This window comes from Macrobrachium rosenbergii, chromosome 5 (assembly GCF_040412425.1).
Source record: "Macrobrachium rosenbergii isolate ZJJX-2024 chromosome 5, ASM4041242v1, whole genome shotgun sequence".
NCBI lineage: Eukaryota > Metazoa > Arthropoda > Malacostraca > Decapoda > Palaemonidae > Macrobrachium > Macrobrachium rosenbergii.
In genome coordinates this window covers 52,379,770-52,405,410 of record NC_089745.1, presented here as the reverse complement: position 1 = coordinate 52,405,410, position 25,641 = coordinate 52,379,770, and the positions used below count along the sequence as shown (strand labels likewise).

At 35.6% G+C, this 25,641-nt stretch overlaps 1 protein-coding gene across 4 annotated transcripts in view; it reads right to left on the bottom strand.

Annotated features, from left to right (window-relative positions):
* LOC136838781 (kinesin-like protein KIF20B) overlaps nt 1–25,641 on the bottom strand; it is a 113,904-nt gene that overhangs the window by 11,343 nt on the left and 76,920 nt on the right. For all 4 annotated transcript variants that reach the window (XM_067104307.1, XM_067104306.1, XM_067104309.1 and 1 more), the window contains 6 exons: nt 23,039–23,159; nt 21,937–22,035; nt 21,691–21,795; nt 20,154–20,291; nt 14,931–15,100; nt 6,471–6,591 (listed from right to left, as the gene is read on the bottom strand). In XM_067104307.1, coding sequence (XP_066960408.1) covers nt 6,471–6,591; nt 14,931–15,100; nt 20,154–20,291; nt 21,691–21,795; nt 21,937–22,035; nt 23,039–23,159 — 754 coding nt within the window. The remainder of the gene's footprint in view (nt 1–6,470; nt 6,592–14,930; nt 15,101–20,153; nt 20,292–21,690; nt 21,796–21,936; nt 22,036–23,038; nt 23,160–25,641) is intronic.

The following is a 25,641-nucleotide window of genomic DNA, read 5'->3' as shown; positions in this document are numbered from 1 at the left end:
GAAGGATCAATTCAAAGGGTAAGAAAGCATAGGCATCAAATCTGTCTTAAAACCACAGCATGATCCAGCAGCATCAACCCACACAGCAGGAACCTGGCACTGAGTTATGATGAAACAGGTCTACCAATGGAGTGCCCCTCATTTGCCAAAGGACCCTGCAAAATGCAGATAAAGCAACCTCTCCAATGGAAGAATATGACAGTTCCTGCTACAGGCATCTACAACCATGAATTTTGGCTCAATACAGATATGCTCTTCTGTTCAAGCAAAGATCTCCAATGCTAGGTGACAGACTGAATGAGTGCCCCTTTGATTCATGAAGTAGTATGTGCCTGTGGGCCATCATCCCAATAAAACACACTGACAAGATGTCAAATGTTGGAGACTGATGAGGAGAGGATATAATTTGAAGATGATGATACTCTGTTATTCATCTAATGACAACTGACTTGACCAGAAGCTCCCCTCCCTCCAGCCAGTGCATCAGTGGTTATCAGTACCTCCAGGTCAGGAGCAAGAGGAACCTTATACAACATATCTCCCTTCTACTCCCACTACCGAAGATCTGTCAGAACCTTATCTGTGACAGGAGCCTGAAATTTTCTAACATGCACATGGCCTTCCAGTAATCTGCAAGCTGCAGCAGCAGAAAAAAAGTCCTGAAATGGGAAATGGTTATGAGGAAACAATTTCCTCTGTGAGATCAAGTGTCTGAGCCATCTGCCAGGTCTTCACCGTTCTGCAGGGACCACCATTGAAAATCTCTGGGGATGTCATTCTTGGACAGGGACATCTATTCCTGTAGTGTTAATCCACATCCTCAGATACATGGATTGAGTGGAAGGGGACACACAAGTCTCCTCCAAGTTGACCTGCAACCCCAAGACTCAAGAAAATAAGCAAGTAATGAGAGAGATCCTCTTTTGGCATTGCCATGACCATCCAGTCATCATTAGCAAAAATGCCTAGATAGTGTGACCAGGCCACACAAAGTGGAAGTAAATCCTGCACACTGGGAGTATGAGAATGTGAAAATGTGTTCTTTAGGCTAAATGAGGTGAGAATATTCCCTTCCAAATTTATCTCAATAAATTAACTGCTTCCATCAAGGAAGTCAGTTAAAAAGAAACTTGTTCAGCTGGCTGATGTAAGTGACTGACTTACCAAACTCCAAAGCCTTCAGCCCAAAGAGGTGGCAGGTGAAATTTCTTTGATGGCTCTCTCCTTGAGCATGGTGGAGACATCCTCATTCAGTGCATGGAATTTCTTCCTGCTGGGCTAGTAAGACTCAAAGGGAACTGGTTCTTGGACAGGTGGAATGGAAGGTGGTGCTAATTTGGATCATGACTTGGCACCTCCATCCTCTCCTAAAGAGGAGGTATATGCCACAGACTTCAGCTAGAAATGGCTGCCCCTCCAGAATAAACAGGCATCCTAGGATTCATACACTGAGATGGCACCTGTAGCTGTAAAATGAATTAAGAACACTGCTGTCACAGGTGAGAAAGGATGAGGGCGCTGGCTGCTTTACTGATAAGGTCTGAAGGGAGACTTGCACTCTGGGGCAGGCTTAGATGACAAAGTTAAAAGTAAGGAAGAGCTCCTCACACTGAAAATGGTAGCCACATTGCTGTAGAACTCAATTTCTTGCAAAACATTTCAAGATTTCAGTAAAAGATATGTGTTTAATAACTGAAATCCCTTACTCTCTTCTTCAGCATCAAATCAGTGAGCTAGTACAAAGTGAAGTAGATAAAAAACTGGGGGGCTATGTGTTGCTGTGACCGTCTGGGTCATTTAATCCTAAGAGCAAGTACAAAATATTATACAGATGGTAAAAATTACTAGTTATTAAAAAGGATGAAATATACAACTTGATTTTGTTACAGAAGTACAACTGCTGAAAAATAAGATGCAGAATTAAAGGAAAAAGTTAAGTATACCTTAGTTTAACCAGACCACTGAGCTGATTAACAGCTCTCCTAGGGCTGTCCTGAAGGATTAGATTTATTTTACATGGCCAAGAGCCAATTGGTTACCTAGCAACGGGACCTACAGCTCATTATGGAATCTGAACCACATTATAGCGAGAAATGAATTTCTATCACCAGAAATAAATTCCTCTTATTCCTCATTGGCCGGTCGGAGATTCGAACACACAGCCAGCAGAGTGCTAGCTGAGAATGGAAACCACCTGCCCAATGAGGAAATGAATTAAAGGACAACTTCTACTGCAAAATAAGAAACAGAACTAAAGTTATAATTTAAATGACCACTTATACTCCCTGAATCAAAATGTAATAATTAAAACTGGAATTTGCTATAGAAGGCCAGTTTCTCAAACAAACTTAAAAGCACTAACAAAGCTTTCACTTACAGTCTCTACAAGAACCTTATGATGTACTTGCCATGCCCACCACGAGCCTTGAAGGGAAACTGGTCTCACAGATTCCTAAGATCACTAAAATCTTTACAATCAAGGGAACTTGGCAGTCACAAAGAGAATGAAGTCTCAACCATCAAGAAACCAGGAGTGAGTCACACATCCAATCCAAAGACACAGTCATTTCTCTCATTGCTCTTGGCATGAGGATTAGGCACTGTAAACACAAAAGCCTCATCCAGTGAAACTTGAATCTTGACCACAGCAGCGACAGCACAACTTGATGTGGAAAAGATAGAGGAAGAATCTCCTGAGGTCTTGGACTTACAATGCTTGTAAGCCCTCCTCTGGGAATAAAGAAACAACTGAAGAATGGACCATTTCACACACACACTGGGCAACCCTTCAGTAAAAAATACTGTTCCCCTCTACATGGACACTAAATGCTGATCCATTAAGGAGCTGCAAACATAACTCCCTACACCCTAACAAGTACACTGTGGCATAATGAACTCAGCATTGGCTTTATTGCTGTGACAAAAATGACTGAAATTCTGCTACTTGTGCCTTTCCTGTTCTATGTCTTCCACAAATCTACATATCTACAGCCTCCCTTCTCATAGTGAATTTCATACTTAAGTTCCCCATAAATACAAGAACACAAGTATTGGGAGCAAATACAAATCACAAAATAAGCACGAAATTATATACACAAAGCATTAATGGCCATTAAAATTCCCCTTTAATATGCAAACACAAATAATGGGGAATGAATACAAATCCCAAAATGACCAAAAATTCTAATCATTCACCAAGCAAAATTGAAAGAGAAATAACTTTCAATTAATATCAACAATGAAAAGTAAAATGCAGAACTGTAGTAAAGAACATTACCGTGAAGCTAACAAGATACACAAATGCATAATGTCACAGTTTAATCACTAAAAAGCAATATTAATATTATTACTGAAGGTAGCAAAAAATCAGGACAAAATGAAAAAATGAACAAGCAATTCCCAGACAAAAGAATTATGGAAATTACTCACTGTAACAAAATTAAGTACTCACAGTAACCATTCAGCAACAAATGATACCATTGGTCTGGAAGGCAAGAAGCATTTATGAAACCATGCAAAAATTTACAATTAACCATCAAAATGGAGGCAAGGTAACGGCTAAATGAACAAATGAAGAGAGCAACACACAAAACTAAAAGGATGCGAATCCCGGAAGAGCGGATTAGAATATGTCTACACAAAACAGCTGCATAGAAGAATGACAGCTTGTGGGATGGCACAGCATGGTCTGGGCATGCACAGTGGGGTCTTTCTCTCTCAGAACTAGTAAACTGGAGTGGCTAGGAGATCTACTGCAAAGAATAAGGCCATTTACAATTAATGAGTTTGCAATGAAAAAGTTTCAACAAAGGTAGGACCAACAAGTGAATCCATAAGAACAATTTTTTGTCAAATTTTCTGCAACTGTACAGTGGACCCCTGCCTATTCGCAGTCCCAGATTTGTGACTTCACCTACTCGTGGACTTCTGCTGAACATATATACACATTGTTCATGGAAAATTTGCCTATTCACAGAGTTTTTCATAGAAAAATATTTACAAATTACTGTATTTTCACATCATTTTCTTGACTAAATGCACTTTTTTGTGATAAAACTATCAAAATATTCAAGTATAAGCACATTTAGAGGGTTTTTTGGTGTTTTGAACTATCAAAATAGGCAGTTATAAGCATTTTTATAAGGGTGTTAACCCTTTCCTATCTGTTTAGTTATCACATCACTGAGGGTACATGAGCCCCAATGTGTCTGGGAGCGCTCGAATGTGCGAAAATATAATTATTTCAAAAATTCAGCAAAAATAGAAATTTTATGCCAACAACGTTCATTTTGCTGTCCTTTTTTTCTAAATGTTTATATTTTATGGTGGAATAGTCAGAATAAGAGTCCCAGCCCTCTAAATACGAAAAAATGTGAGTTATTTAGTGAAAAAAAAAATTCTTTACTTATTTTTATATTTTCATTCGTAACCCAAAAACTATGAAAGTCAGACGAATGAATTATTTTTTATGAGAAAGCCAGCAAAATTCCCTAAATATTGACATATAAAACAATGGAAAACGAATAAGTCCAGTTGGTCAAAAAATTGATAGAAAAGAGGGTGAGAAACAGAGCGCTCTGCCTGGCCTATGGTGAGAATTATCGCTAGAAAAATATTTTTTTGAAGAGCCCTATCTTGGTTATTTTTCATAGAAATTACTTTGTAAATATACGAAAATATAGAGGAAAAGTTGAAGAATAAAGGAAAAGTCAAGAAAAATGGCTTTGGTAGCGGCAACAGTTACATTTTGATGTAATAAATTGATCGAAATGAAAAAAAATGTTACCGTTGTCAACATTATCGTTCGTAGCTCAAAAGCTATAACAGTTAGGCGAATTAATTATTTTTTATGAAAAAGCTAACACAATTCTCTAAATATTGACATATAAAACAATGAAAAACGAGTAAGTCCAGTTGGTGAAAAAATTGATAGAAAAGAGGGTAAGAAACAGAGCGCTCTGCCCAGCGTATGGTGAGAATTATCGCTACAAAAAAATCTTTTTTGAAGAGCCCTATCTCGGTTATTTTTCATAGAAATTACTTTGTAAATATACGAAAATGTAGAGGAAAAGTTGAAGAATAAAGGGAGAGTTAAGAAAAATGGCTTTGGTAATGGCAACAGTATCATTTTGACGTTATAAGTTGATCACAAAAAAAAAAGTTACCGTTGTCAACATTATTGTTTGTAGCTCAAAAACTATAACAGTTAGGCGAATGAATTATTTCTTATGAGAAAGCCAAGAAAATTCTCTAAATATCGACATATAAATGAATGAAAAACGAATAAGTCCAGTTGGTGAAAAATTGATAGAAAATAGGGGTAAGAAACAGAGCGCTGCCCGGCATACGGTGAGAATTATCGCTAGACATTTTTTTTGAAGAGCCCTAGCTCGGATATTTTCATAGAAATTACTTTGTAAATATACAAAAATGTAGAGGAAGGTTGAGGAATAAAGTGAGAGTCAAGAAAAATGGCTTTGGTAACGGCAACAGTTTCATTTTGATGTTATAAGCTGTTCGAAACGAAAAAAATGTTAAAAATTATCGTTATAACATTGTCAACATTAAATCGTATCATGAAAAATAGCTCAAAATGCACTAATGCTTGGAAACTGTTCTCGATTGACGTCACTGTATGTAAACAGCCACACGTGTTTACCCAACCTCGTACGCATGGTCTGACAGAAGTGTGGCCTGCCAGGCCTGTGTGGGTGCGATCAGCTGATGTCATTGTGAGAATTTTACTACGCCATGGATTTGCGCATGCACAGTAGAGGAACTAAAAAATTTATAGAAAAAGAGGGTACGAAACAGTGTGTTTCCAATAATGTAACCCTACATTTTATAAAAAAAAAAATGTAAGATACGAGAGAGAAGCGTGGGTAGGATCAGCTGATTTCATTGTGAGAAATTTACTATGCCAGGGATTTGCGCATGCACAGTATAGGAACTGCTTGCCTGGCGTATTGATGCCTGAGTTACACGGTCCAAGGTATGCTTTAGCCTATGGAAACCACCAACTGTCCGAAAATAAAAAAAATTTACCTCTACCACATGTACGAAAAATGTTGGTAAATTTTACGTAAAATTACGTCAGTCAGAAAAGAAGGGGGGTAGGGGGTATTGCGTAATATTACGTCAATTGGACAGGAAAGTGTTAAGTATTTGTGGATTTTAGCTATTCACAAGGGGTAGTGGTACACATCCCCCGTGAATACTGGGGGTCAATTGTATGTTTAAGGAATTTCATTCTCATAAAAATAGAAGCTAGTGGCTTTCCATGGGTGCAGCCACCAAATTTTTGGTCTTCTCTTTAATTACCTATGTTTTTTTACAAATTTTTGCCATAATTCTGCAAATACATAAAAAAAAATTGCACATAATGCAATCCATGGTACCTGTATCCATGTGACACTTACTCAGTTTTCTACTACAACTTAGTGTAATACTAAATGGAAACAGATACTTACCAAGTTTGGAGATCCCATATAAATTTCATCATTGACTGATTTGAATAAATGACGTTTTTGTTTTTGATGTGGAGTCTTTAAGTCATCATGTTCTATGTTTTCTTGACTTTGATTAGCTAAGCTGGAAAAAAATCTCAGAGTAAGCAAATTATACATTAAATACAATAAAGATTTTTTTATGTTCCTTAAAATACATACCCTCCTTTTACTTTAATATTCTTATATTGGGGATTATGTGCCTAAAACTGAAAGTTATTAATTTAGTTACAAAATAATTCCAGGAATATCTACTTAAAAATCATGTTTTCTTCCGTACAACAAATTTTTTCATACAAAGCCATCGATCATGAGTCCTTATTCAAGTCTAAATGTCCCCAACAATATATTCTTATGTATAATAGTCAGGAGAAGCAGAGATGCTATGAACTTCATGCATACTCACTTATGACCTATGGGTAGGTAGTAACTATCTTCATTGTTTTGTGTAAATGGGGTGCATTCAAGGGCCTAAATGCAAATGTAGTGGCAAGGGTTTGAAGGATAGAACATGTTCAGACACAAGTGTCCAAGGCATTCTCACAGGAATTGTAAGTAGCTGGCAACCCTGATGGTAAGGCAAGGCTGTACTTGCAATAATAATATAGATAAAAAAGCTGCTATCAACTATCACTCATGCGAGACTAAGAAGCATGTAACCCCAGGAGACTACATCTCTTCTGAATGAACAAGGAATGAACAAGGATGATGATTATAAGGCAGAGGATGAAGAAGCAAGCAATACATCATCTGCAATTGGTAAAATGTCCTAGCACCAATTAACACTTCCATAGCTGAATGGCATCTCCATGTATCTATATTTATGACATCTATAATGTCGATGCCCTCTTGAAGGCTGGGGAGTAGAGAGACACCTGGTCTCATGCACTATAACTCTTATTTGGCTAGCCTCATCTTTTGAAACATCCATGAATACTTAACTGAAGGCCTGCCTAAGCCAGTAGGGCAATGTATTCTGAGAGACATGTTTCCTCAGCTACTGTGATAAGAATATCTATAATCACAACCCCTTAAATGTCCAGTCCTCTTCAGGTAGTGATGGATGGCACTCACATGACAGACAAGGTTGCCTTCATTGTAAGTGGAAGTCAAAGCTTGCATGACAAATGGAGAAATGATGCATTCCCAAGTACAAGCTGTTTGTGATTAGGTAACACTATTAGGACCAAAGACAGGCAAATCAAAGACCCATCTTTGGCAAGAGTGACTGCCTGACAGAGTGACTTGCTCACAAGACTAAAATATGCAAAGGTTTGCAAGAAGGCAGTCTTTGTGTTTAGATGGTGAGGAGGCAACTCTGAAAGCTGCTCAAAAAGGACTTTGGGCTTCAGGAGACTGGAAAGGTCCCTGTTAGGTGGCTAAACTGTCTCCTAAGAGCAATTCCCTTCTCTAAGTGGTAGAAAAGTCTTGCAAGGTCCTTAGACACAATTACTTTAATGTCCCAAAGCTCCTGCACTTGTGAGTAATACTCTGTAGCTTATGATTGCAGCCACTGACAAATTCTGGAGCTGCAGATATACAGTGAGGGCTGCACTCAAGAATGCAGGTGTTGAATACGGAATGGCATCCTTTCACATATCTACTAAAGTATCTGCTCTGTTCTGCATAGCATAACCTCTAACATGAAGGGACTGAGCGCCTAAGTTGTCACATAACTAATCTCTTACAAGTTGGCAGGGTCATATAAGTACATATATTCCAATCTTGATGCATCCACATTGAACCATAAATTATTTTGGTGTGGCTGAAACCTTGACCAAACTAAATGGGATGTAGTACAGTACTTACAATGTTTAGGTTGTCCCACTGTGAAGCATTGCCTCTTTACTTTCAAAATTCTGGATTTGGTTGCACTGAACAAAACTCTCTAAAAGCAGAACTTGCTTTTGCCTGCTTTGGTACTCTGTGATGAAGTTCTGCTTCCTGGCATGAACCTTGGGAAAACCTCTACTCCATTGGCTACTGCCCACACTGAGATCACCACTGCTAGATTATACAGAGGTTTGTGTGCTTTTCCTTCTTGGTACCTGAGGTAGGCCACTGCAGTGGAGTTATTTACCAGAACTCCACTAAACTTGCCTTCCAATGACGTGGTGAGTGACTGGAAAAAGAAAAAAAAAAGGGGGGGGCCTTCTGTTCCATGAAGCTGTTATGCTCCTCCTGGTCTGGCATTACCTCCCAACTGTTAAGGTAAGCCCTCCAACTATATGCCAAAGCATCAGCAAATAAAACTTCTGTACCTACTTTAAAGTAACCCGCTGCCACTGAAAATCAATGAGAGCTACAAGAAACAGCAAATAAATACAACACTCTAGACCCCACCTACACAACCACCCAGTCAGGTCAACCACACCAGGTGGTGATAACAATGACAATCAATGTTACGAAGGCCACACAGAGGGCAGTGGTCCCTCAGGATACCTATAACCACAAGCTCTTCATTGGAAATGATTCATCGGTCCACCTATCACAACAGTTCCTACAACAACCATCCACAAACTGAGATTTGAGTTATGTAGCAATTAGGTCACAAAAGTAGTTTGTTTTCTGTATAGTAATTGGTAAAGAAATAAAACAGAAAATCCAAATAGAAAGAATAAAGTAATACATAAGCTAAAAATTAAAAATAAAAATAACTTTATATTCACTATTTTCGTTGTAGCAGCCTCAATATTTATTTAATATAAATGAATTTTTTTTCTCTGAATAGCTTGAAAGTGTCTAAATGCTCTGTCATAAAAAGCTTTCCTTAATTATCTAAATACCGTATGGTGTGGCCACATTATTATGCACGTCCAAATGACGTCATTAAATATTCAGTTACAAAGCATTTTTATTCTTTTTTATTTTATATTTGGAAATATCTGAGTAACCATTAAATTGCCTAAGAAGTATTAACAGAATGCTAAAGTTTAAAAAAATAGAGCACATATTGGATTTTACATGAATATTTGATTTTGCAAAAATAACTTGAGATAATGGCCCCTAAAGTTTAGAGAGACTCAATGGGGCTGGGTATGGAGCGAATTACGGAAAAATATACTCTTCCTTTGCCTTCCTAAGGACAACTGAAGCTTCATTTACTGAGTAACTGCCTTTATCCCCACAACTGTCACCATAACAACCAGAGTTGCAAGAAAAGCTGATTCCATACTGTGATCACTTATTTTCACTGGGTAAAATGAGCATTATGATTGAGTAAATATGGACAGTTTTTGCTACACAGCAGGCTGGCAGCACCTTACACCCTCGGTGCCCCCTAGGGGCCCCAACAGCCCAAAAACTGATCTATGGTGTTTGCTGTGTGTTGTAATGGATTCTTGAATACTTTAGGAAGAACTTTAGCTGTTTTTTAAAATTTCAATTTTTGTGACTGCAAAGTAGCTAGTCCCCCCTTAAGACAAAAGTTACACTGGATGGGCAACCACTCTTGGCATGTAAGACAAGTGGACTCAGGGAACACCCTGAACTGAACAACTATTGGCCAATCCACTGAGGCATATCTATAATGCACATAGCAAAAGATGGGGCAGCAAAAATATAACAAAATATATTCAATAAACCTACAAAATCACAACTTAGGGCACAGCCTGCTAACAAACATGAAAAATATATGCAAAATACAAAGTAAAAAATGAGGAACACATCAAGAACATAAACAACTAGAATGTTTGTTAACCAAAGAAAATATATGAAACTACACTGTAATACAAGCAGTTACTCCACAAAGATAAAACCAATACATACAGGAAGGCCCTTTAACAAAACAACAAATGAACATCATTGTTACAACTGAACCAAGGAAAAAACTGTGTGGTGGGAGGGGAAGAGCACACTTACTCCTTTAAAATCATTCAACTACATGAACTAAAACTAATGTATATATATATGCAAACCTAAAGTTAACAATGAATCAAACTGACGCTAATGTAGAAAACAACCTAACCAACCAACCATTCACTACAGTTAGCACTTACTTGAAAATAGTGTAAAAACTATCAAAAATACCAAATATCTCAATATGTAACATAAAAAATCAGTAAATATGAAAATTTTCTTCACTAGTTACCAACCACTACAAAAGGAAAGCCTTCTACCCTGCACATGTGTGCTCATATCTCAGAAGTTTTATAATGAATGAACTAATGCATAAGCAAATATCACTGAAGATCTGAAAATGAAATTATGAAAAACAGATGATTTCATGCAATCCAAGAAGTATAAGGAAGAGAGTTAGGGGAATTAATAAGTGCTGTGAGCTGTGACACAGAGAAACACAAAGGCTTCACAACTGACTGACAATGTATTACTTCTTTTGAACAGAAACTGAAATGTCTGAGAATATTAAAAAAAAAGTACTAATGGGTATGCACTGAAACAAATACATATTTTGTTCATAATGCCTTTCTCACCACAACAAATAAGGCACTATGACAAGAGAAAAAGTTCTGTGGCAATGGATGATAGCTGACATCTGAACTTAACAAACAATTGGCGGTCAGCCCTCCTGATAAGTACTGAAATGTAATTAATAGCCTATCCTAACTATTATTTTGCAAATATCATGCAATCTAAAATATTAACTTATTCAATTTCATAGGTATATCTGCTAAATGAATAGATTCTATAAATATGTTATAAAATATGTTCAATACAGTACTGCACAGCATAGGGTAACATAAGGCTAATTACAACAGTTCACCCTAATTATGCTTACAAGACATGTGAGTAGATCTAGAAAAAAAAAAAGACCATAAACATCTCTGTTTGTTTAAAAGTCCTAAAACACTGTGACTTACTTTGCCTTGATCCTCTCCAATTCTTTCTCTGGTACAGAATATTTATTGAAATTTATTTAACCCTTAAACGCTGCGCCTCTATTTACAAAAGTGTCTGCCGTATGCCGGCAGCGTTCAGGAGTTAGTGCCGAAGCGGAATTTTTTTTTTTTTTTTTAAATCACAGCACGCTTAGTTTTTAAGATTAAGAGTTCATTTTTGGCTCCTTTTTTTGTCATTGCCTGAAGTTTAGTATGCAACCATCAGAAATGAAAAAATATCATTATCATATATAAATATTAAAATATATGACAGCGTGAAAAAAAATTTCATATATAATTGTATACAAATTGCGCTGTGAGCAAAATGGTTAAAGCTAATGAGTTATTTTTTTTCTTTGTATTGTACACTAAATTGCAATGATTTTGGTATATAACAAATTGTAAAACGATCAAAGCAACACAGAGAAAATATTATTACAAAATGATGCATGAATTCGTAACGCGCAGACGTAAAAAGTTTTTTTCTAAAATTCACCATAAATCGAAATATTGTGCTAGAGACTTCCCGTTTGTTGCAAAATGAAGGTAATTGATTGAATATTACTAGACTGCAAGTGTTTTAGCTTACAATTGCAGTTTTCAACCATTTCAGTCGAGTTAAGTTGACCGAAGGTCGAATTTTTTCTATTTATCGTGATTTATATGAAAATATTTCAAGACTGATAAAAGCTAAACCATGAGTTATTTTTTGTTGTATTCTACATGAAATTGTGCACATTTTCATATATAAAACTTTATATAAAGGCTATTAGAAAAATGGTGCAAACATTACGACAAAGTGACGAAAGAATTTTTGAGATTTTCGGCCAAGTTACTGCGCAGACGTAAGGAACAAGTTTTTTTTCAAAAATTCACCATAAATCGAAATATTGTGCTAGAAACTTACAATTTGTTGCAAAATGAAGGTAATGATTGAATATTACTAGAATGTAAGAGTTTTAGCTTACAATTGCGTTTTTCGACCATTTCGGTCGAGTCAAAGTTGACCGAAGGTTGAAATTTTGGCACTTATCATGAATTATATGAAATTATTTCAAAACTGATAAAAGCTACAACCATGAGTTATTTTTGTTGTATTCTACATGAAATTGCACACATTTTCATATATAAAACTTTATGTAACGACTAATATAAAACGGTGCAAACATTACACAAAGTGACGAAAAAATTTCTGAGATGTTCGGCAGAGTTACACGCGGCGCAGACGTAAGGAAAAGTTTTTCAAAATTCACCATAAATCAAAATATTGTGCTAGAAACTTCCAATTTGTTGCAAAATGAAGGTAAATGATTAAATATTACTAGAATGTACGAGTTTTAGCTTACAATTATGTTTTTCGACCATTCCGGTCGAGTCAAAGTTGACCGGAGGTTGAAATTTTGGCACTTATCGTGATTTATATGAAAATATTTCCAAACTGATAAAAGCTCCAACCATGGGTTGTTTTTTGTTGCATTTTACATGAAATTGCACACATTTTCACATATAAAACTTTATGTATTTTCACATATAAAACTTTATGTAGTGGCTAATATAAAACGGTGCAAAAATTACGACAAAATGACAAAAGAATTTCTGAAATTTTCGGCCGAGTTACCGCGTGGGCATAAGGAAAAAGTTTTTTTCAAAAATTCACCATAAATTGAAATATTGTGCTAGAGACTTCCAATTTGTTGCAAAATGAAGGTAAATGATTGAATATTACTAGAATGTAAGAGTTTTAGCTTACAATTGCGTTTTTCAACCATTTCGGTCGAGTCAAATTTTACCAAAGGTTGAAATTTTTTTGTAGTCGACGTACGGTACGTCCACTCGGCACCCGACAGACAATTTTAGTCGACGTACGATATGTCCAGTCGGCATTTAAGGGTTAATGTACAACAGTATTATACCCAATAAAGTAAAATACTATTATATACATATATTTTTCAACCTGTGTGTGTGTGTATACATTCAAATATGCACCATGTCAAAATAAACTACAAACTTACCGTGCATTTGCTCAAATTTCTCTCTCTCTTCCCCTAGCATTACATGTGAATTGCACTTCCATGAGAAATCACATGATTGTCAGTCTGCCCACCATAAGAAATCATATGATTGTCAGTCTGCCCACCCGCCCCCCTCCCTCTCTTTTGCATTGTGCATAATTATTTTACTCCAAGCTTTGATAAAGTTAATACCCCTTATTATTCAATCACTTGATACACTACAGCTTACGCTCAAGTAGCTTTCGACAGGTTTTGGACAATGTAAGAATTCTGTAATTTTCATATACTATACCAAATAAATAACAAAACTTGAATATGCCCTGCACACAAACAGACATCACTAAGATTTAGATAAAATGATTAATAGCTTTTTTAATTGAATACCAGAATGCAAGGACAACACAGTAGCTATTCTATATAAAACCAACAGACGGAACATATAAGCTCACACACAGTGTATGTAAGGTTGTCTTTATCATCATTATGCTTGCATCTATTGCTGAATTCATTACAGCTTGCAAGACTTCTCCCCACAAAAATTATCATTATTGGTATAAAGTTACTTAAACAGGAATTATTACAATCTTAATGTTATTGAAGAAATTATTTTTTAAAATGTGGCAACATCTACAAATTCAGAACTTTCATACGAAACTGTACATATTTTGTATTCCATACACTCCTAATGTAACAGATACTTTACAGAATTTCTTTTCACAATATTCCTTATTTAGGAAAACTGCTAAGAAAATCTACAATAAAAATAATGTACAAATACAAAACGTATATCTGGCAACAGCAAACATGTAGGTGATAGGCAGAAAAATGTTTGACAATGTCGATAAGACATCACTCGAAAATTTTATATCTCATTTGGTTGTCTTGTATTATTGTAGCACTTCATATTCAAATATTTCATATACAATTCTATAATACCTAAATTTTCCATATAATGTTGAAATGAACAATATTAGGGTTAAGTAGGAGTCAGTTATGAATCGTATGATTGTAGGGGTGTCAACTAGTTTTACATCATCACTTTTGCATTTGTTTTGTAGATGCATTGTTTTTATTTATGAGTATATTGATTTTTTATATATATAGTAGCATAATAAGAATTATACTTTATAGCATATGTATGCATGTGATACTCATTATTGATTAAGAACTACAGTACCATAAGATGAAAATTCATTCTTAAAATAAAAGAAATGAAATGTTTGTATGGACAGGTAGTCAACAAAATTTTTTTAAACACCTTTAACAACTAACTCCATTTACAAGATCTGTGAAAAAGTAAAGCTTCATATAAACGAGCATAAAACTTGTGTCAGGAAATTTCTTTTCTTGACTCTGACATGCCCAAAAAGTAACAAAATCTAATAAATAGAAGTGCCAATGTACTAGTTCTCAGGATGTTGCATCCTCTCCTAGTTACAATGATAAAGGAGACAACCTTCATCTTGTACCTCATCTAATTCACACATAAAACAATAATACTGAGCTTAAAAGGTATGTTTACAGTAAGCAATTTACAAATAAGATTATTACATGAATAGATAGGAATTACTTACATGCTTTTATTTTCTTGGTTATTCAAGTGTGGATTAAACACTTCTGAAGTTTTAGTTTTTCTTCCTCTTCCTCTCCTTCCTGTTACCTTCGTATTTTTCCTATCACTGCACACAGAAGGCTCCCAAGGTGAGTCCTCTGTATCGTTGTCGTCATCCTCAATCTCAAATACCTTGAAAAATTGCAATGGAATATGAATTCTTCTATTTCTGAAATTTGCTTCACTGATACTATCAGGCTTGATATGACAAGGTTGGTTTTATCATCACTATCCTAGCAAGACTGGCTGTTTATAGTACACTATCAAGCCTGGTTAAACACACTGCCCAACTAATCTGCAAAATGGCATCACAGCAACTATGGACATCAACACTACAGATATGTCATTAGCTATAAATTTCTTCTACTACAAAAAAGTTTCCATTATTCATTCAGCTGACATATAAACACTTCCATGACTTAAATCCTTAAAATTGTAAATACTCATGAAGACCAGCTTCCACAGCAAAAGAAAATGTTACTTGACTTTTACAACAGCTTTTGCTAAAACAACTCCTTATCCAAAACTAACAGAAAAATCACATTTTCAAGTCACAAGGACCAGGACATTCAACCACCAAGTGCTGCAGAAAGCAGGGAACCACGAAACGATAAGAAACCATGAGGCAGGAAGCAACAGATAAATTATGACAATCATTTGCAAGGCAATGGTTCTACAAATGATAGGTTAGGGAATTGACATATATGGACCTGCTACGAAGTTGGCTTTACTATGTACTTCATTCACAGTGAACTTACAATATGCACCGTAACTTTCAGTCTTCTCCAACAAATAAACACAGACAAGGTTGTAAGCCACTTTTAACCTTACAGATTGACTTCATAACTATCTGGAGTGCTATGAAGATGCAAGCATGTGGAAATCTATATAAAAAAACTATTTAATCAGTGGGACACTTTCATAGATAATCTTTCACCACCATTTAACATTTTAGCAAAATGATTTATTGAGACTTTAAATATAAATACTACTATTCTTGGGTGATACATATACTACCATTTATATTATGAAAGAAATTACCGTATATTTTCGTGTATAAGACAACCTTTAGATAAGACGAGGTAAAAAATGATGACAAATTTACATGAATTTATCTCATATCTGTGGTATAAGACTACTGCTAAATTACAAAACTGTCTGTGTATAGGCCAGCATTTGTAACAACACATATCTTATGAAATATTGGTTATGTAAAGATGATGTTATTACAAATGCTGTTTTACTTACTGTATCCTTAGAAATTCAAAATACCGTATATACTCATGTATCATGTGACCTTTGAAGATCTAATTTCGAAGCTAATTTTAAGGGGTAGCATCATAAATAAAATACAAAATTAGCATACGTAATATTCACATATTAGTATCATTATAAAATACAAACATAATGAATACAGTATATATCTTTTCCATGGATCTTTTAACAAGTTATGCTTTACTTCACTGTGTCCAGTGATATTGTATGTATTCACATATTACTAATTGTATTATAAAATACAAACATAGAGATCATGCGCCATCTGCACTATTTAGGTTTTCATGAACGTGGACAACGATGCCTTTTGGGAATTTTTGTTTCGGTATAAATTCAATTTCCGTTTAAAGATAACCATGGGAAGGCTTCGTCCCATTTGCCATACACGTTAAAACAACAGTAAAATGTGCTCTTTCATGCACAGTAGTTTTGATTAAAATACTTTTCTCTCCAGTCAAGTTTGATGGCATATCGAACTTTAGGAGTTTCATCCATGTTGCTGATGCACGATAATTTACAATCATTAGCGCCTGAACATTGTTTTCTAAGCTTCAGCTACAACTTGCAGCTTAAATTTAGCAGTGTATTTCCTTGCAATCTTTTCTCCATAGCAAATAAGGGTATAATGTAAAATATATATCAGTCCTATTCTACTTAACGTCATTTGTAACATTACTGTACAGTAATTGTTTACTATCGTATGACAGTTGAAATGCAAGCAAAACAGCTGTTGTTATCCGATTCGGTTGTTCATAACCACGGCCTAGACCATGTTCACAGCAAAACAGTTGTTTTGTTGTTCGGTTGTTTATGGCTGTACTCATTTACTCAACGAGTATAACATAACTAACAATACTTTATCATTTGCTTTTACTTTTTTAACTTATTTAACTAGATGATGGGATAAATAGATGGAATAAAAGATATTAGTCCATAGTAATCTGGTCTCTCAAAAAAAAACTCGCATGGTACATGAGATACATGATAAAATAATTTTTTATGGGTGAAAATTTGCGGGTCGCACGATGTGCGAGATTGCACATTAACGAGTATATACGGTAAACGAAATGACGAAGCTGATTCTATATCATGTTTTTCCTACACACGTCGCCTAAAAGGGAAACCACTGTTCTGTTTATGTTTCATCGCCAATCATAAGCAACCTCTGACAACAATATGATAAGGTATGATAATTACCATACATAATTATCGTTCGTATGACTGAATTGTTCTTAACAGTTACAAACAGCTTGAATTTTCAATGAAAAATTAATATTATGCTATCCTAAATGTTATTACTACCGTAATTACACTACGTTACCAAAAGATAAAGGTTGCTGTGAGAGCAACCATAGCTCGATATTTACATTTTGTCAGCTGGCTGGTCTCACACAGATAAAAGTTGATTTCATTGATATGGAATTATTCCTTGAATAGACTATTTATTATGAAGATATGCCAATAATATAATAGGTAAAAATGGTTTTATTACCTTCATTATCAATTTATTTCATAATGTGAATCCTTTCATGTACGTCGGTGGTTATCGCACCGAGGTAATGATGGTTTTCAGAAGTTACATACAATGTCTGCAATATGTAAAAATTTTTATTAAGTTTTTCATTTGGAGCAAGAAGCAGCAATTTTGAAACTCCATAGACAAGACAGTAATAACTATGTTCTTTAGTGTAATGCAGTGGTCTGGGCAAGTTATCTCTTCCATGGTCTTAATTGGTGTTCTTGCAATTGATGTTTTTATTAAATATAGCTTCACCAAAGCATAAGCAAGTGAACTTGAAAATAAAAGATGACTTAAAAGTATTAGAATGCCTTGATAACAAAGGTCTTTGAAACTCACAACACAACTTTCTGGTATTAGCAACCAATGTGTGTGTGACATCAAGAGAGCTAAGGATATAACCTGCTGGTTTGCATATAAATACAATTTTGATCTTGCATTCAATACTTTTTGTGGCAGAAAGCATAGTAAAGTGGCTAGGGAAGGGGTTGTTCAAAAGGCACTATAGATTTATTCATTATAAGGCTGTAGGTACCCCTATACATGGTGCCACACTAAAGATGACTGAAGACAAATTTGCACACCATATTGGGACCTCTGGGTACAAAATTTTGGTGCATGTGAGGGCTAGCTGTGGCCTTCCCAGGTATGGCATGGTATTGTAAACTGTGAAGTTGTTGGGGGAAAGTCTGGATTATGCAACTTTTCAAAAAAGGTTACAAATGAGGAAGAACAGTTGGTCGTGAGATTTACAAAGTTCTTATCAAAATTCTGCACAAATATGTGCTATTGCTGATGACTTTCATGGACTGAATCCATGTGTTGCCAGCACACTTAAGGTTCCTTGGCTGCTTTGCATCACAATAATGTGTCTTCCTACAAATTACTAGTGTAACAAAAAACTTGGTTGACTTACTTTATTTTTAGAGAGCAGTTCATAGATGCTGTGTGCCAACAGTAACAGAGTACCAGATCAAATCACTTAAAAATCAGTGTAAAAAATGTCTGTATTGTGCTTATCACTGACCATATATCACCAAATGAACAACTTCTGACCCAAGATGGCAGGATACACCGTAAAATTTTTGGCCTCAAAATGTTGCAATGCTCCTATTACCATTTAAACTATTTATCATCAATAATAATGGAACTATCTAAATATAATAAAATGGTTCATGCTGGGTTGCTTACAGGATTCATAAAAAAAAGTTCAAGGTAAGCATTATAAATGGGTTTAACCCTGTAAACTAAAGCATTTACCAGATTTTAAGCAGTTCTATTACTAATTATTATTAGAATGTAGTGTCACCAAACCACCGACTTTGGCTAAAAGGGTGTCTTTAATATAAACTTTAGATTTTATCCAACAATTTGTACTCTTTTAAAATTCTAATTAGATAAACTTACCTGAACTGTTGCCAAACCTTGACAATTGCTCCTGGCTGAAGCATGGACAATCACATAGGATATGTTTAACTGTCTGTTTCATCCTGCATTCCATGCATACTTAGATTTGGTTGTGTGGGTTATTCATAATGCATATATGGGTTAAACAAGTGTGACCAATATGAATGTAAGACAAAATGACTTCCGTTTGCTACTTATGATCAGGACATACTAGCTGCTGCTTTGGCTATTTTACTGACATCCTCATTTGACTTTATGTCCACATGGGTGGGATCAAACACATTACAAACACTTGCTTTGCATAATTTGTGGATGACAAAATTAACTACCTGTACTGTACTAAAGAATTTTTAGGAATATAATTTTGAAGAGTTTCTATAACACTTATATAGCAGTCAAATACATGTTCCTGGTCATGGTGGCAGTTCCTCGTTGGACAAGTTGGTAGAGTTCTCAGCTAGCACTCTGCTCGGCCCAAGTTCGAGTCTCCAGCCGGCCAATGATGAACTAGAGAAATTTATTTCTAGTGATAGAAATTCATTTCTCCGTATAATGTGGTTCGGATTCCACAATAAGCTGTAGGTCCTGTTGCTAGGTAACCAACTGGTTCTTAGCCACGTAAAATAAGTCTAATCCTTCGGGCCAGCCCTAAGAGAGCTGTTAATCAGTTCAAAGGTCTGGTTAAACTATGGTATACTTTGGTCATGGTGGCCTTAGGAATAAAAGGTTAACTGTAACAGAATAAGGACAAGAAAACAGGATAGGAGTATGTTAGAAGGCCTTGCTATTGTAATTTAGAGCAAATACTGTACATATGGCCAAATGAATTATGACAGTCACATCAAGGCAGTCGTTCTCTCCAGCCCCACACCCATGATAAGGACCTAGAAATCCATGGTGTAGCCCTGCCCTGGACAATCAAAACATAAAAGAATAAAATGGCACAGAGATAATTCTTTTTACTAGAAATCTACATGCACTTACATCACAACCTTGTAACATCTTGGGCTGACGGCGTGAAGATCGTTGAGGGCGGGAAGAATTCTTGCTTTTGGAATTGACAGTTGTCTTTATATCAGTAACAAAGTCTTCAGCAGTAGTATCTAACTCTATAGGGGTCACCTGAAATAAGTACATATTAGTTAAATCACATACCTCTTGATCAAGAAAAAACTTAAAATTAGTACACACTGGGTTGAGAACACTAAAAAATTAGCCAGTACACATAAAATGGTGAAAAAATGAATAAAATACCATAACTGATAACAGCCTTACCAACTAAGTTGTCATCAAGAAACATTATTGGAAACAGTTATGTAAGACTGAAGACTTCACATAAACCTGCACAGTGGTATCATCACAACACACTTTAACTAAAACAGTGTAATTTCTAAACTCATACGGATGGACTGAAGGAAGAATTCAGTCTTCAGTGGTAAAAGAACTTTTCTAAGTTAGGAAAAAACAAGCTGGACAATTACCAGTCTTAAATTTTGAATAAACTGTACAAAGTTGAGAAACAAGCTGGATAACCAAGAAAAGAGTAAACTAGCAAAGGCCGCGAGATGGTTTGGACAGGAATAATTTGTCTGGAAAGCATTAGATATGAAAGTAACATGATGACCTGTAAAAATGAAATCATGGAAAAAGGTGACATGCAGACCCTGGCCTGATAGGATCTCCGGAAGAAAGAGTACAGAACAGAAGAGAGAAAGAGAACTCATTTCAAATCTAACCCCATAAAGAGAAAAGCTGAGGTAACAATTATGATGATGTTTTTCTGCCTATAAACAAGCCAATTATCACTCACTCTCTCATTCACACTTACTGTACTCATAACATTCCAGTTCTAGAGACTTTGACTACACAGTCCAAAATACTGTACATCATAGGCTACATGATTTTACACAAATTTACTTCTGTGAAGCATTTGTGTTTGCACAGTACAGAATTTTCTTTCTCCAATTTAGTGCTCAAGTCTGATTTTGCACCTCTGTAATTAACTGAATCTCACTGGTTTAATAACAATATCAGTATTTTATTTTACACATCTATCTACAGCACTATAAACAATAAAAAAACAGAACAAGAAGGATTTTTGAAGTTGGTGTAAAGATCAGAAACAAAGATTAAGGAGTCATTAAAGAACGAGTCTGCTGGCACTGTAACAATAAACCCACTAGTAGCTAACAGCCCTAGCCTAACCTGGCCTAGGCTTGTTGAATAACCAACTCTTTGGGAACGAAAATGATTCTAATCTCTGTAAAGCTGGCATTGCTAACATCTGTGAATATGGAAGGAAAACTGTACTATGTACTGAAAGTAACCTGTTAAGACAGGTTATCATAAGAGATGTTCATAATTACATAGTTAAAAGGGGTCAGGGATTTTTTATACCACAAATGTCTAATTAACATTCAACAGATGAATGAGGAGGAATACGTGGTGAAGGGGGAAACCTTCAAGGAAGAAGAATGTCTATTAATAATAACAGAATATATGCAAATGACATGAAACTTACCACAGTCATGCGAGGTTTACGTGCACTCCTGCTTCTAGGTGAGGGTGCAGCAACATTAACACTCTCGAAATTGGTAGTAGTATCCTCCTGATCTGAGCGCAGAGCCTACACATTAAAAGAAAAATTTTCAACATATCACAACCATACACACAACATATTTCTAGATAGTTATGACAAAGTATAGTTGTTTAGTTTCTTATACTAAGAAAAAGTATAAGCATGAAAAATTACAATAAAAAGTCTTACCATTGGTGTACGTGTTTTCCGAGTGCTCCTGCTCTTAGGAGTGGGTGCAATGATGGCCTTGTCCAGTTCTGAAGACTCTTCAAGATCTGAATGAGCAATCTATAAAAATTCAAAATGTAAAAATATTATATACTGTGATATTATTTCAAGAATACTGACTTAATTCTGTTAAACAGAGAGAGAGAGAGAGAGAGAGAGAGAGAGAGAGAGAGAGAGAGAGAGAGAGAGAGAGAGAGAGAGCAAATCTGTTTTTGTTTTCTTCTTTCTTCTAACCATCCCAGAAGCAACACACAAGTCAATTAATAACTGATTAGGTCAAGAGGGACAAACTGAATTTTAGGGAATGTGGCCATATTGTTTCCCTTTGTCTGGTTTGAAAACAGAACACTAGTCCCTAATACTGTAGGCTATGTGCTTTATCACTGTGCCACAATGAGAGAGAGAGAGAGAGAGAGAGAGAGAGAGAGAGAGAGAGAGAGAGAGAGAGAGAGAGAGAGAGAAATTAAATATGGAAGCATTCTTCGAAAGTGGTGGGTATATTTTTCCCTACCATTAACTTTAGGTATTACAATATTTTCATTCTTTTAACCTGGTCACTCAGATCATAAACTGAGTGCTTTCTTTCTCTCTCTCTCTCTCGTGAGAGAGAGAGAGAGAGAGAGAGAGAGAGAGAGAGAGAGAGAGAGAGAGAGAGAGAGAGAGAGAGAGAGAGAGAGAGAGAGAGAGAGAGAGGTAACAAATAAACGGCAAGGAATAGTTTTCTGTAGAGAGCTCAGTAATCACACAACTGCTCTGACCAGGTGAGAAAAAGTTTGAGATTTAACAATAAAGTTGGTAACCATTACTAGTTTGACCAGACATGACAGTGTTCTGTGAAAAGTCATAACCTTACACGTTATTACCCCACAAAATTATAGACATCACAGTGTTCTGTGAAAAGTCATAACCTTACACTTTATTACCCCGCAGAATTATAAGATCACAGTTTTCATTTCAGTAGGAAAAGACTTAAATAAATGGTACTTTCATTGTTGTAGTTATTCAAGTTTCACAAAGGAAAATTAAGTGCAAGGTTTCCGAGACAAAGCACAAACCTCCTTACCTTTTTCCTAGGAGACTTAGAAGGCGTTGGCTTGGCAAAAGATACTAAGCTCAATTTTTCCAGTTGACTTTTTAGGTCTTGCACTTCCTTTACTAAAGATTCCTTGTTGGTTTCACTTAGTCTGAAAAAACAAAAGTCTAAAGTATCTACTGCCATATCCAGTAACACAATTAAGATGAAGGGAGAGAAGGTATTCAGTAGCTGGAAAATCAGCTGAGATGGCTGGAACATGTAATGATAAAAGTCACGAAAGCAGCAGATAAGGACACAGCATGACAAAGACCTGTAGGAATGCCAGGAATCATATAAATAGGGCACAGATGACTAGACCAGATAGGAGTTTTGGAGAAAAGTACATAATATAGATATCAGTGTAGAGAACTCCTTTCACATTTAACACCATACAGGAAAAATCAGGTGTAAAAAGTTTATTATATACTTTAACTTTGCTGCAAAGTTCTATAAAAATATGATTGTTTATTACACCCCATTATTAATTATAAGAGGCCTTATTCATTGTACAAATAATCCCAGTTGCACCTTAATCCTGTGATGTTTTGGCTATCTTCTTTTCATTCTTCTGTACTTCACAGGGCAACATAAGGAATTAGGTTTATAATGATACTTGTTCTTTCTAGAAGTAGTTGTATTGTATATTTCTATGATACAATTAACAATGGAGATTTAAGAATACTTGTTTTTTACGACTGTTTTGAAGGAGGTATTTTCTCCTAGATCATGTACTCCTCTAACTTTCAATTAAAATTTAGCCTTTATTACAGCTTTCCTGTTTCAGCCATCAGCAACTTTAATTTTGTAGTGTATATGTAATAAAAACATTTTCAGGACAAGCATGATGTAAAAATTCAGTCAGTAGATTTACAGAGGGTGCAAGACAAGTGGAAAGATCTTCAAGCCCAATAATTGCAAATACTACTTATTGTAGCATTTTAGCAATGTATGCTTAGATTTGGAGCATAACTTTCTACGTTCTTGTAAAGAATTTGTCTGGTGAATTTGATTTGCAATTCTGATTACTGATTTATGATAATTTTTTTCTGGGGCTATGTATATAACAAGGTCACGGATGTAGTCCAATCTTACCCTCAATCATTTAAGTAAAATATTAGAAGATTATGGTAACTCCTCCCTCTGATATAGAGCAGAATTACTATTCCTTTGATGTGGTTAGTGTACACAATGACCTTTAGCAGTAACCTGTCACTTTTATCCATGGAATTCTTAAGATTTTTGGGAAACAATACATTAGGTTTTAGTGGTCACTTCACTAATTATTTGTTCTCTTTTGACCTCATTTCTCAAGTTAAATATCAACTTTATAGATGGTTTCCTATTACTGAGGAAGTGATTTTTCCATGTCTACAAAAAATCATGAACAGTTATCAGTTCCAAATACATTAAAAGGGATAAGTGCTGGGTTAGCTCTGAAACCTCTTCTATTCCCTTCTCTGCTGACAAACTCATAAGATGCAAAAGCAACTTTACTAGACTTTCTTGTTTTTTGGGGAGAGGTATTCACATCCATGATCTCTGCTGTTCCCTGTCCTAATTTTACTTCTTAAGCACAATAAGTTACTAGTCATTCAGGAGGGATTACCATCCCCCACAGGAAAAACAATATTATATTGCTATTTTTCCATGACTAGTTGGCCTACAAGTTCTACCTAAAATTACACTTGACCACTGAAGTCTGAGGGTGGTCAGTGCACGAATATCAGGTCAAACACTAAAGGTCAAGTTTAATATCAGACCTCTACACTGCTTTGACATATCAGCAACTTAAATTCTGTGGGCAAGAAGGCATAAAAAGCTATCCGGCATCACCCTCAAGAGAGATCAAAACTGCAATCAATACCATGCAGGGGTATCAATCACAGAACCACCATCAGATAATAAGGGAAAAATGACCAAAAAACAAAAGCATATTTAGACAGAACCTATAAACAAACCTGATTTGTGAGGTTCAGGTTTAGTACAGTAATACATCACCTTACATCACTAATACATTCCAGGACACAAATTAAATAGACAAACAATTCAAATCAAATAAACCCTTCAAAAACAACCTAGACACCCTAAATCTCTATAAGCAACCCTCATTAAGGTTGCTAATACAATAAGCTGTTGATAGGTCAACAGTTTTACTGTCTTCTTATTCATTTTGCTATAAGCAGTGTAAGCACTACATGTGAGTGTGCGTATGCCTGTCTGCTGATTTTACATTGAGCAAATAGCTACAGTTTGTACTGCATTCTGATATATCCACATTAAAAATCTAATAAGCATTTAATTTAAATTTTCATGTGTTTGCTCGCAGGGCTCACTCAAGATACATTACAATACTGATATTTATACGATACAGCATATACAGTAAACATCCCCGTATTCGTGGGGATGCGTACCACACCCCCTCACGAATAGCTAAAACCAGCGAATACTTAGAACCCTTCTAAAAACACTTAGAACTGCCTATTTTGATAGTTCAAACACGCACAAAACAAACTAAAAATGCTTATACAGGTATTATCCTACTTACGATGGGTTAGGTTAAAAAAACAAACCATTGTTTGTTGGAAAAAAAT